This window comes from Onychostoma macrolepis, chromosome 17 (genome assembly GCF_012432095.1).
Source record: "Onychostoma macrolepis isolate SWU-2019 chromosome 17, ASM1243209v1, whole genome shotgun sequence".
NCBI classification, from domain to species: domain Eukaryota; kingdom Metazoa; phylum Chordata; class Actinopteri; order Cypriniformes; family Cyprinidae; genus Onychostoma; species Onychostoma macrolepis.
This window is the reverse complement of record NC_081171.1, coordinates 6,740,000-6,753,424: the sequence shown is the minus strand read 5'-3', so window position 1 is coordinate 6,753,424 and position 13,425 is coordinate 6,740,000. Positions and strand designations below refer to the sequence as shown.

At 34.8% G+C, this 13,425-nt stretch overlaps 2 protein-coding genes across 2 annotated transcripts; one reads left to right on the top strand and one right to left on the bottom strand.

The window, feature by feature from the left end:
• The first annotated feature begins 610 nt into the window (after positions 1 to 610).
• On the top strand, positions 611 to 5,108 carry psma6a (proteasome 20S subunit alpha 6a). The gene is made up of 7 exons (XM_058749271.1): positions 611 to 792; positions 1,307 to 1,401; positions 1,570 to 1,651; positions 1,782 to 1,937; positions 3,397 to 3,575; positions 3,669 to 3,763; positions 4,913 to 5,108. Exons 1-7 carry the CDS (start codon positions 717 to 719, stop codon positions 4,968 to 4,970), a joined length of 741 nt encoding a protein of 246 aa, XP_058605254.1. The 5' UTR covers positions 611 to 716; the 3' UTR covers positions 4,971 to 5,108.
• A 1,520-nt stretch (positions 5,109 to 6,628) lies between these two features.
• On the bottom strand, positions 6,629 to 9,143 carry nfkbiab (nuclear factor of kappa light polypeptide gene enhancer in B-cells inhibitor, alpha b). Its single transcript, XM_058750356.1, has 6 exons — positions 8,856 to 9,143; positions 8,004 to 8,109; positions 7,699 to 7,906; positions 7,512 to 7,600; positions 7,143 to 7,412; positions 6,629 to 7,052 (listed from the first exon to the last, which is right to left on the bottom strand). The coding sequence occupies exons 1-6, from the start codon at positions 9,074 to 9,076 to the stop codon at positions 7,017 to 7,019; spliced, it is 930 nt and encodes a 309-aa protein (XP_058606339.1). The 5' UTR covers positions 9,077 to 9,143; the 3' UTR covers positions 6,629 to 7,016.
• Positions 9,144 to 13,425: the final 4,282 nt, after the last annotated feature.

Genomic DNA, 13,425 nt, shown 5'->3' with positions numbered 1-13,425 from the left:
TTTATATTTACATAATACATATACACAGTAAGCACATATATTATGTAACCCAAAACTTTTATTTTGGATGTGATTAATCGCGATTAATTTAATCTCTTTACTTATTCTAGTTATGGAAACATCAAAATATGTACAGCACTTGAATTCTGAAATACCTGGGCAGCACAAATTTGGGGTGTCGCAAATTTTACATCTCCTTGGACCAAAGATCATAGCACAAATCGTTGTTTTGCATAATATTTCAAAGACTGACTTAACCAATTCTGCATTTAGAAGTTTACACTCCCTTATGAAAATATACTCATGATGACAGAAATGAACTAACGTTATTTCTAACTTAATTTTTACCTCACCATAAAAATCATACGTGTCAAATACATCAATTTAATCAGTTAATTAACATTCATTGTCAATGTGAATATTACACAATACATTATTACACGATTAATATACTAAAACACAATGTAATGAACAGCTCACTGTAAATATTGTACTCTTTGCAGAAGGTTTGTATTATACAAACATAAACTATATCCCAAAATAAAACTGTTCTTGTTAACTACAAGTGCTTTTTACACACATTTGAGTGCGACGCGTCATGACATCTCACCCGGATATGAACGCTGGAGCCGGCGTTATCGTTTCCGGTGTACAGCAGAGCTGTGTGGTTAGATCTGTTTACAAACTTCAATATTAAACTGTAAATCTCTCGCATTATGTCCCGAGGCTCGAGCGCGGGGTTTGATCGACATATCACCATCTTTTCTCCTGAGGGGAGACTCTATCAAGTCGGTGCGTATCGATAAAAGTGTGTCTTTATTAAATCGAAAGAATAAATGCCCAGTCATTTTGCACCAGGGTCATTCTGCACTTTTTCTGCACTTGTATGTTTTAGTTTTAGGTCTATGACAGATCCATCTGAATTCTTTGTTTATAACAGTATGGATAAAAGCACTTTCGGTTTCATGTTTATAATTATGAATATTATGCATGCAGAGATTTATTCAATTTTGTTCACGTTTCACTTGAGCAGCTCATTGGTTTTGTCTTTTACAAGTCACTACACGTTATGAATTATTTTCACCCTTATATTCTGTGTTGCACATATTTTTAAAAGTAATAAAAAAAATAAAAATGACATAATTATAAAATATTTTATGTGTGGTTGCATATTCTTTTGTATATTAATAAAACGCCAATAATAAAATAAAGAAACACTTTGTTGACAAAATTGAGTGGCTTACAATTTTTGCATTTTATGAACAATTTATGATCATAGTTAACGTGTTCATTTTATTTTCCACAGAATATGCATTCAAGGCCATTAATCAGGGAGGTCTTACATCAGTAGCTGTTCGAGGGAACGACTGTGCAGTTGTTATTACTCAAAAGAAAGTTCCAGTAAGTTTGTTTTCACTGTTTGTCAACCACACTGTTAAATATAAACTCAATTTGATTTCAGTTTAACTGCAACCTGTTCTATGTTAACTATGCAAAAAATGTAAATGGAAGTTGTATGAGCAATATTCGTGCATGCTCTTATTACGTTTCACTCTTTTAATTACCCAGGATAAGCTTCTCGATGAGTCCACCGTCACTCATTTATTCAGAATAACAGAAAACATTGGCTGTGTGATGTCTGGCATGACAGGTAAACTCATCTCAGCAATTGTCCAGCTTAAGTGAATTTTAGAATATCTCCTTTGGCTCTTTTGTATGGTGAAATGTAAAACTATGGATTATTTTACACCACATGTGATGTATTATGTTTCTCTGTGAAGCTGACAGCAGGTCGCAGGTGCAGAGGGCGCGATATGAAGCTGCTAACTGGAAGTATAAATACGGCTATGAGATCCCAGTAGACATGCTGTGCAAGCGCATTGCAGACATCTCACAGGTGTACACACAGAACGCAGAGATGAGGCCACTGGGCTGCTGTAAGTATACGGTCTGATTCAGGACGGTATGAATGGCATCAAGTCACATTTATTTGTGTAGAGGTTTATACAGTATACAGCTACATAGAAATAAACGGGAAAATAACTTGCAAAATTCATCAGCTCAAAGCAGCTATACAGAAGGCAGCAGTGTTATAATTCAGCTCAGTTTTGGTAAATAACAGTGTCAAGGTGGCAGAATGAATAAATTATGAAAAAAATTCAATGTTGATTCAGTTCAATGACTGTTCCAAATTTCATCAATTATGAATGAATTTGATTCAGCTAAAAATCAGCTCTACATTTTTTCGGCTCAGTATTTTATAAAATATATTTTAGTTTAATAGCAGTTTCAAGGTTGCAAAGTTCATAAATTATAGCTGAACTGAATTTATTTCATAAGCAGTTCTACAAAAGACATAGTATCAATATTCAGTTTGAAGTTGGTTCACTGTTAATTCAGTTTAGTTAAGTGAATGTTAATGTTGCAAAATTCATCAACTATGAATGAATTTGATTCAGCTTTTCAGAAGACAGTGTCATTTGTCAGCTCAGTTTAGTTCAGTGTTGATTCAGATTAGTTCAATTAGTGTCAAGTTTGCAAAATTCATAAAATGTAAATATTCAGCTCAAGTCAGTTGATTCAATTCATTAACTACATATCCAGTATATACTGTAGATTTTGAAACAATCTGTTGTATGCAACAGTAAATATTTAAAGTGTAGTATTGTTAAAATGTTATCATGTGACCTTGCAGCAAGAGATGCACAGTTATCATCTCAAATATAAATTTTTGCTATGTTTAATCAAATATGTGTGTGTAAAACACCTAAACTTTTAATAGGCCAATGAAATAATGAGCCTAGAAATAGACAGTATCTAATATTAAGTCTAACGCATATTTGCATATCATTACATAACATTTACATAAATGTATTTACATACTGTATGTCAACCACCAAACCATACTCTATAAACGGTAAAAAATCCCCTCTTGGTACCACCAGTTAGCAGTACTAGGCTAGTACTTTTAAACTATCTACATACACTACCGTTCAAATGTGCTCAGTAAGTTTTATTTTTGTTGTTGTTGTTGTTTTTTAAGAAATTAGTAATTTAATTTAGTAAGGATGCATTAAATTGATCAAAAGTGACAGTAAAGACATTAAGAATATTACAAAAGATTTTTTTCAAATAAATGTCAAGTCTAAAACATTACATTGTGTTCTCCGGTTGTATATGTAACATTTTGGGAAATTTAGTATGAAATCCATGTATTTTAGGCATGCAAAAATTGTGCACACATTATAATACTGCATGCCGAATACAAAAAGACATAGTAGTAGATCATTCTGTACGTATCAGAATTCCATATTAAGGAATGTTATTGTTATATGTGCATGTGGCATCAATGTAAAGGCATGCTTGTCAATATTGTGTATTGTTCTAATCTGTCAGGTATGATTGTCATTGGTGTGGATGAGGAGCTGGGGCCGCAGGTCTATAAATGCGATCCTGCAGGTTACTACTGCGGCTTCAAGGCCACTGCTGCAGGGGTGAAACAAACAGAAGCCACCAGCTTCCTGGAGAAAAAAGTGAAGAAGAAATTGGATTGGACCTTTGACCAAACAGTAGAGGTATGAAACGTTCACCCCAAATGGAATAAATACCCTTTGTTGTGGTTGTATCCTCCTACATTTAGTTCTTCTGTGCACTTTTCATCCCCACAGACTGCAATAAGTTGCCTGGCTACCGTTCTGGCCATCGACTTCAAGCCTTCAGAGCTGGAGATCGGGGTTGTTACCACAGAGGAGCCCAAGTTCAGGTATGTTTGTACATTTCAGATAGAACAGGATGTAATATTTACATATCACTACATAGCATTTACGTATGTCAACCACCAAACCATTCTCTATAAACGGAGAAAAATCCCCACTAGACACTCGGAGTCACTATTACTACTAGGCTGGCGCTTTCATTCTATGTACATACGGTACAGGTTAAGCTTTTGGGGTCAGTAAGAATTTGTTATTTGGAAATTTATTGATTATAAGTGACAGTAAAGTTTTTATAATGTTATAGAAGATTTGCATTTTAAATAAATGCTGTTCTTTTAATCTTTGTATTCATCAAAGAATCCTGGAAAAAAAAAAAAATGGTTTCAGAAAAAATATTAAGCAGCACAAATGTTTTCAACATTGATAATAATAAGAAATGTTTCATAAGCACCAAATCAGCATATTGAAATGATTTTTGAAGGATCGTGTGACACTGAAGACTGGAGTAATAAATTACATTTTAAAATATATTAAAATGCATTTTTTAAAAATGCAGCATTGACGATCATAAGAAACGTCCCTCAAAAACTTTAAAAAATCTTACTGACCCCAAACTTTTCAACAGTAGTCAATGTGTTTCAGACCACTAGGTCATGTAACCTTTTGTTGTCATTTGTTGTGTAAAATGATTGAGTACATGTGTGACCCTGGACCACAAAACCAGTCTTAAGTCGCTGGGGTATGTTTGTAGCAATAGCCAAAAATACATTGTATGGGTCAAAATTATCAATTTTTCTTTTATGCCAAAAATCATTAGGATATTAAGTAAAGATGATATTCCATGAAGATATTTTGTACATTTTTTACCGTAAATGTATAAAACTTCATTTTTGATTAGTAATATGCATTGCTAACAACTTCATTTGGACAATTTTAAAGGCGATTTTCTCAATATTTTGATTTTTTTGTACCCTCAGACTCCAGATTTTCAAATAGTATTTACAAATAGTAAATTGTATCTCTGCCAAATATTGTCTGATCCTAACAACCATACATCAATGGAAAGCTTATTTATTCAGCTTTCAGATGACGTATAAATCTCAATTTCGAAAAATTGACACTTAAGACTGATTTTGTGGTCCAGGGTCACATTTATGATGTTCATTTTGGTAGTTATGTATATTTCTGTTTTTCAGAATTTTGTCAGAGTCGGAGATCGACACCCACCTCATGGCCCTTACTGAACGGGATTGAGAAGATCTGCACGAGTCTTACCATGTGATAAAAAAAAAAGTCTGAGAATTACAATCATGTCATCAATATTCAGGTCAACTGATGTTTTTTGCTGTTTATGTAGCTTTTTCTTGCAACAGTACAATAAAAAAATGTTTTGGAAAACAGTGTGTTTAATTTCTTTTTTTTTTTTTTTAAGCAAGTCAGATTTAAGTGTAGTGAAAATGCTTTTTTCACTTACAAATTGCATTATAAGAAAGAGTTGGATCTTCAATATTAGTTAATTTTGTAATTCTTTTTAATTTTACATTATTACCATTTATTATTAACAATTTTAATATATATATATATATATATATATATATATATATATAATATAAAGCTCTTTAAAAAAAACATTTAATTAACATTTAAATTAATTCAACTTTAACTTGAACTTATGAGTCACCGTATTATTTTCCAGATTGTAAAATTTTATAAGGTAATGTGTTGCTGCCTGAATCCGTTTCCTGCTTTTTACAATACATTTCATTTGGCGCCAATAAAATATCAGTAATTTATCTTTTCGATCACCAGGAAGGGTCTCACAGTCGCCTTCATTTATGGGAAGCGGTGTAAGTCTTTTCTCACACTCTCTTAAAAGATGTAAATAGCATTTCCTAAACTCTCACTTAAGAATCCCCTCCAGACAGAGCATTTGCATAGCTGTAGTGCTGCGGCACTTCATATAGAGACAGAAAAAAAGTCGGATTTTCCAAGTGCCGGCCTGCTGTCATTTCTCGGATCTGGTTGAATCATATGAGTATTCTCCTGTATTTACAGGAGCTGTCAAGGGCCCTACATGTCCTAACCCGACTCCTCAGGGCTCAGAAAGCGAGCGCTATGACTACATCATTTGCATGGAACTTTTCAAGAGGTGTCTCAGGGACTGAAGACGCACAACGGTATCTCAAAATCAAAAAGGCGTGCAGTCCGGATTCATGTTTGGAAATAAGCAGGGTTAAGATGAAGGTGGATTCCCTTTAGAGATCTCAGGTTTGTATTCAAATCAAGAAAACCACAAACACTTATTGACTCTCCTTTACTGTAAAGAGCAAGACGAAAGCAAAATGTGACACCGAGTTGAACTGCATGACTTGTGAATATGAAAGTTTGAGGAAATTTTCAAAGAGTTTCACTTCACTTTGTCGGTTTAAATGTGATTTTAAATTGCAAACACTAGGAATATTTTAAACCATGCTAATGAAGGAAGTTCTGTGTCAATATAAGCTCAAGATCAGAGTTGTAAACAATGTTCAAATAACATGCTAAATGGACACTACACCCTTTTCCAAGAACATCAATGATGGGGGCACTTTCTAGGAATGTAATCTCAAAAAATTCCCTGTGTGCAAACTGTTGACTACTCAACCGTCCTGATAAATTCTTCATAAAGCAGCATTGTGCAATTCCACAAAGTTCCTTATTTTGGGAATTCAGGAAGTCGGGAACTTTCAGCGTTGCCAGTTTAATCTGAATGGCCCTTCCTGTTCAGGAAATTCCAATGAACTCAGCTGACGGAAAACAGTGTACAAGTTCTGCAGTTACAAACACTTCTCCTCAGTGACATAAAAGGATATTTAACTTCCTCATTTCTCTTGTAGAACCATTCTCATGCATTTCCAAGGAAGGACACAGTGTCAAGTTGAAGGTTTTAATTTAAAATGTTATATCTTTCCACAAAACAAAAGTTTCAATCTTTTATATATATATACACATGTACATGTTAATATAAAAATAAATCTGTCTATATGAACAATATTTTACATCACAGTACAACAGAAACGCAGCCGTTCATTTCAGCTGACAGTACAGTCCATCATCGAGAGCCGACGGTGCGCTTTAGTCGGCCTCTCTCCAGTGTTGCTCTAATACACCCTTCGTTTCCGGGCCTCCTTTTACATCTGTCTTGTACTTGCGCCGCCAATGAGCCGTGAGCCACCTGAGACCCCGCAAGCTCCACTGCGGACTCGTTCCTGGACACCTTGAGTGAGAACATCAATCTTTCTCCATTCACCAGAAGTCCTTCTACACTGGCCCCATCATTTTAATATCATCATAGATCTGTGAAGTGAGAAAAAATGACATTAGGACTTCATAAACGTGCTTATTATTTGAAAGGAATCAAATGAACACCAGAAAAGGAATGCTTACATCTTCATCATCAGATATACATTGGTCTTCACAATCCTCGTCGCTGTCTTCTGACTCACTATCTGGAAGTTCCCTTAGGTGTGGCACTGTGAGCTCATACAGGACTTTTTGGATGTCTGTGTTGGCCCGGCCATAGGTCAGGTGATAAGGCGTGTGACCGCCGTACGTGAAGCTGTGAACATCAGCACCTTTGGTGATTAGAAGTTTAACCAGCTCAAAGTTCTGGAGGTCAACTGCTAAGTGGAGAGCGGTTCGTCCATTACACTGCTCCTAAAAACAAATACAAGTATTTTTAGCCATTTGGTTTCACAATGTGGGTAAGATACAAACAGATCCATTTAAAGAAAAAGAAAAAGAAAACATTTTTACCTGTGCGTTAATGTCTGCGCCAAGCTGGATGAGGCTTTCTAACAGCGACAGGTAGCCTTGGTTGGCGACCACGTGTATGCATTTTTGACCTGGACAGTAAAATGAGATTCAAATCAGATCAAAAATGTCCAAATGAAGGTCAGAGATGAACATCGCAAGCAAACGCATATGGAAAACACCATCTTACCGTTATAGTTTGGTGTCTGGAGGATGGCTGGGAGTTGCTGCCGACAGCCCTGCGTTAGGAGGCTGAAGCAGGTCAGAGAACCTTTCCTGCAGGCGATATGGAGGGCCGTGTTTCCACAGTCATCCACCAGAGATGCATCACAGCCGGCTTTCAGTAACTGCTCCACTATAAGAGGCTGATCTGTGACCACGGCCAAATGCAAGGCAGTCTGAAAGGAGAGGAGAGTGGTTTAGTATGAGTTAAATAGTCATAAATAGAGGTAATATTATTATATGCACATGTTTGTAAAACTAATCTTGATGTACCTGTCTCTGGTTGTTTTGTGTGTTGAGGAAGGGGTCACCATAGGACAAATGAATCATTTTTATTGCAGCCTCTGTGGCCTCGTGAATAATGGCAATATGTAGATACCTTTAAAAAAAAAGTAATAACATTGTTATGCAACTGTAAAACATTTTTATTTATAAAACAACTTTTTTGGTGTGCAGAGAGCTGTATTTTTCCTAGTAGGGACATGCGCAGCACTCGCGCGTCTGACTGTCTGGCTCGCAGCCCGGGACTTTCCGAGCTCGCGAGGCCTCGCCCACATTGACGCCAGGCCAGAGACCTGCACAAGCCCCGCCCACATTGACGCGGCGCCAGAGAACAGTCCGTACTGATGCGGCGTTTCTGTTTACATAAAGCCCATTATGACTGTAGGGTGCCTGCGCATGCGCACTACGGTTTGTGAATGGAATGAGCAGGACTTTAAATGTGCTCAAGAACAATCATAACCTTTGAAGATTTTTATTTATTTATTTATTTTTTGCAGTGCAACAAGTACTTTTAAAAACGAATAGCTAAATAAATACAAGTATTAATTATACTAAAGTTCTTTACAAAACTAAAATTTATTATAGTCTTTCTATGATTAAATTAATTAACTGTGCCGAAGGACAATCATGAACTTCAAGGACTTTTTGCATTACGTTAATAACTTGCTAAGAAACAACAATGGGGTCTAAATAAATAGTTCTCTGCAACCTAAAAGCTGTTTCGCTTTCATGCATTATACTTTATGTGTATCACTTTAAAATATCAGATGCACGTAAATGCTTTGCATGAACTGCATAATATTGTTTAAAAAAAAAAAAAAAAAAAAATGTCAGCGCACTTACGTGTCTCCGTCTTCGGTGAACTCTTTCTTCCAGGGCTCGTCCTCGGCCACTTTCATCCGCTCGAAAGCAGACTCCACGTACGTGCATTCGTCCTCTTTAAGCGAATCCAAACCGCTGTCTAAACGGTCGTCGTTGCTCGCAAGCATTTTCCCAGATTTGGGTCCGCGGCCATCCTCGTTATAATCCATTTGGTTGGTGTTGCTGCCTCGGTAAAGCTCCATGTTTGTGTCGGAGGTCTGTGTAGCTCTTGTGGACTGTGAGAGTTTGAGCCGCGTTAAAAGAGAACGAGAGAAAGAGGCGGAGCTTGACTGAGGGAAGGGGATTTCCAGCGTGATTGACGTCTTGAATTGGTTCTGCAGAGGGAATTAACTGAGTCTGGAGTTTGGGGAAATTTTCTCTACTTCATTAAACACGCTCATCAGATCAGTAATACTGAAAGACCGACTTTTCCAGTTCCAAATATTCCAGAATCCAGCTGGGGCCGGCTAAAAAAGAAAAAAAAAAAGAAAACCATAAACATTGTGTGTCAGAAAAGAAAATATTTAGTGCACAACATCACAATGTGTACTTTGGTGGTTTGCAAAAAATCCCATGTTCAAACATCTCAGAATTTTTGCTGAAAGTTATTGAATCATGCATATAGATTTCAGATAGTTTCCATAATTCGGATGTTGCGTAATTTGGACAAAATAATGCATAAAATATGCTGGTGCATATAATGTATAATATTAAAAATCCTAAAATATTTATATTTATAATATTTTAAATTATATTTTTAATAATATTTTTAATAATTAAAAATCTAGTTATAAAATTATATTATTAAATTATATAATAATAGTAATTATTACTAACATAATTGTAAAATGATATTATAATTTTAATAATTTAATAATTACAATTTTTGAATAAAGGTAAAAAAATTGATTTATTTAGCTAAAAGATATTGAATCGTGCATATAGATTTCAGATGGTGTCTTTGATTCATACAATGTATGATATTAAAAATATTGAAATATATTATATTTATAATATATATATACATATATATACATATATATATATATATATATATATATATATATATATATATATATATATATAAATTATACACATGTATATAATTATATACATGTGTATAATTTATAATATAAAAATATTTTAATATGTATAATATGTTTCATATAAAATATAAAAATACAGAGGGGTCCAAAATTTTTTTTTTTTTTTTTTTTGTATTAACAATTTGAAATATTAAATGTAAAAATCTAAATGAATTTCCTAGCATTATATATTTTTTATAATTAATATAGTAAGTTAATGTACATTAATGTAAAGTCCAGGAAGTAGACTGTTTGGTGCCAGCATAGTACTGCTTCCTCATAATGTGAAGACTGGGAAACTCCTCTGTGTGTGTTTCTGCCATGAGCATTTGCCCACAAAGGCATTTACACAAAGGAAGCAGAGAATGCGTCGTTTTTGCTCAAGACGCATGTGTACAACCCAAAACAGCCTGTCCTTAAACACAACTGCCATAGTAACAGTAACCAAGCGCGGTAAAGCCCGAGGTCAGAGAGTGTTCCACTAAAACGCAACTACATTGTGCAGGAGCACAACAGAAAGCAAACTCCCAGGAGGGAATGCTTTTACTATTGTAAACTTGTATCACTGTGACCTAGAAACAGGTTCAGTATCTTGTCTCTGATACAATCTAAGTAATTCAAGTAAGATAAGATGATTATGAGTGGAACTGTATGAAAAGTGACCTACGAATCACAACAATCACACTGCTTTGCAGTGCTATCAGGAAGTCCCAACTCATTTAACCTGATCAAATACTGGAAACTCTGAAAATGTTCCTTTCCGGTCTCATGTGATCAGTGTGGATATAGGACGTCCTGTCCAGATATCGGTTCTTACACAGATAGGTGACGAAGGCTGTGATCAGCTTGTTTAAGAGCAGGAATGTTTGGTGGGAGACTCTTTGCTGAGGCAGTTCTGACACCAGCATAAACACACACACTTCCTCTGAGTTCACAAGCTAAACATCAGGAACAAGACCATCACATTTAAACGTGATCACTGACTCATCACAAACCATCTTATATACTTAATATGTGGCATTGTTGCCATGTGAAATAACACAATAACACATCTAGATGTGATGCTTAAGGAATAATTCAGCCACGATGAATCACTCTTCAACATGTGACCATATTTTAATATAATCTTTTGATTATGAATGAAGAGTGACTTACATTTCAATAATTTCCTTGTAATAGCAATCACATGGCTTCAGAAAGCTTGAAATATTCTGATTTTATGGTGCATTTTTGATGCTTGTTATCATTTTTGTAACTTGATGGCGTTACTCTTCGCTTTCAATTCAGTTGAAAAGACTTGTGTGAACATTGTCAAATCTAACATTTTCTTTTCCGTGGAAGCCATATGGACTTCTTTGGAACAGGACGATGGTGAAGGAATGATTTTTTTATTTTTGAATGAATTATTAATTATATAAGTTTCATACGCATATGTCATTAATTGTTGCACTTTTGTTTTTATGCAGTGCTGCAATATTTAATATAGGCTACAAGACATAAACCTCTTGTGCAATTAAAACATTTTTATATATTAATATATAATATATATTAAAATTTGATATATTAATATATTTTTATTTTAGTATATATTTTACATACACAAAAGTTTGGAGTCAGTACTTTTTATTTTTATTTATTTATTTTATTCAGCAAGCATTAAATTGATCAAACGTGACAATAAATACATTTATAATGTTACAAATAATATATATGAATTATAATGCTCTTCTTTTGAACTTCCTATTCATCAAAAAACGTGGTCAAAAATGTATCGCAGTTTCCATAAAAAATGTAAGCAGCTCAGCTGTTTTCAACATTTATTTATTTATTTTAAACAGCAAATCAGCATATTAGAATGATTTCTGAAGGTTTATGTGACACTGAAGACTGGAGTAATTATGCTGAAAATCCAGTTATGCATCACAGGAATAAATTACATTTTACGATATATTCTAATATTTGAATAATAGTACAGTTTGTATTAGCTCATTACTGTTTTTACTTTATTTTTGATCAAATAAATGCAGCCTTTGTGACTATAAGAGACTTTTGAATGGTAATGTATGTAAATTCCTGTAAATAATTTGAGATACTATTTCTTGAACCTGATTAAACAAGGCACCCGGTGTCTATGATATACGATGGTGACTTTCCCAGTATTTGTCAGGGTAAAAAAATGCTACATTTTCACTCATGTGTAAACATAATGTGATTTTATATGAAACTTGCTCACATGAAATGGCATGTTCTGACACACCACCTGCTGACTCACACTGAAGGTTTAGATGTGAAGCAAAGGACGTGTGACCCACCCTTTCCAAACACCACTGGAATTTCCATTTTCTTCCAGACTTACATTTCTTATACATTAGACATGAAGGACACTTTTGAAACATGAAAATAAGGTAAATCACTAACCTTTAACCTTCAGGTTTCCAGACATGCTGTTTAAAGTCCCAGAGGTGAGAATGGGAATTCTGCAGTGTGTGTCACTGCACAGGACTTTTAAACAGGTCATCACAGTTTTCCCAGTTTCAAGCAGAGGACATTTTACGCAGAGGGGAATCCTGAAGCTCCTCCATGAATCACACTGCTTAAACAGTATGAATGGAATGTGATTCCACACCAATATCACCTGAAAGGGTGCAGCAGTCCAACAGGTTATGTAATGGTTATGAGTAGTTTTGTAACCTTTATGCAGGAGACTGTATTTATTTTAAAGGGCCAGTGCATTCCCTGCATACTTCACTTACAGGTTTCTCTCACTCACACACACGCAAAAGTTGCCCAGAGACAAAGCATATGCATGTAGGGTAGGTGGTATTTCCCTTTTTTTTCTTTCTTTCTTTTTTGTCTAGTGAGACAATTCAGTTCTAGAAACAATAACGTGACAAGCGTTTTTTTTGCAAATTACATTTGTTCATTTAGCAGATGCTTTTATCCATGCAAACACAATGTCTTGTAGATGCAACAGAAATGTGAAATCTCATGGAATTTCTGAAGTTTTTTTTGTAAAATAGTGACGCAAAAATAAAATAAAATATTTAGCAGCATAACGAAGTATTTCTGGCACATACGTCTGCCAATGTAACAGTCCCAGACGGAACCTGTGAAGGATTTTCCACACACCAGCGCAGACGTTTCTGCTCCCTACCGCCCTCTAACGGACAAACCTGTTCCTGTGATACATTTACACAGACACCACCGTGACCACGCATTTTTTTTTTTTTTAAAAACCTAGACACACTTTTATTTATTTATTTATTGAATGTTCCGCGTTCTTTAAATGCTTAGGTCCAGTTTGTTTGTTTTATTTATTTATTTAAATTAATTTATCTATGAAATACCTCTATTACACAGTGTGTTAAACATGTTTAAAATGGCTGTTTATATAAAAATTGCAAAGAAAGCAAGAAAGAAAGAAAGAAAGAAAGAAAGAAAGAAAGAGACATAGTAAAATAATGAAG

Coding starts and splice junctions, on each gene's coding strand:
- nfkbiab (XM_058750356.1), bottom strand. CDS start 9,076: ATGGAGCTTTACCGAGGCAGCAACACCAACCAAATGGATTATAACGAG. Junction 8,110..8,855: donor TTCACCGAAGACGGAGACAC/GTAAGTGCGCTG, acceptor TTTTTTTTAAAG/GTATCTACATATTGCCATTA. Junction 7,601..7,698: donor CCAGACACCAAACTATAACG/GTAAGATGGTGT, acceptor TTTACTGTCCAG/GTCAAAAATGCATACACGTG.
- psma6a (XM_058749271.1), top strand. CDS start 717: ATGTCCCGAGGCTCGAGCGCGGGGTTTGATCGACATATCACCATCTTT. Junction 793..1,306: donor GGGGAGACTCTATCAAGTCG/GTGCGTATCGAT, acceptor TATTTTCCACAG/AATATGCATTCAAGGCCATT. Junction 3,576..3,668: donor CCTTTGACCAAACAGTAGAG/GTATGAAACGTT, acceptor TCATCCCCACAG/ACTGCAATAAGTTGCCTGGC.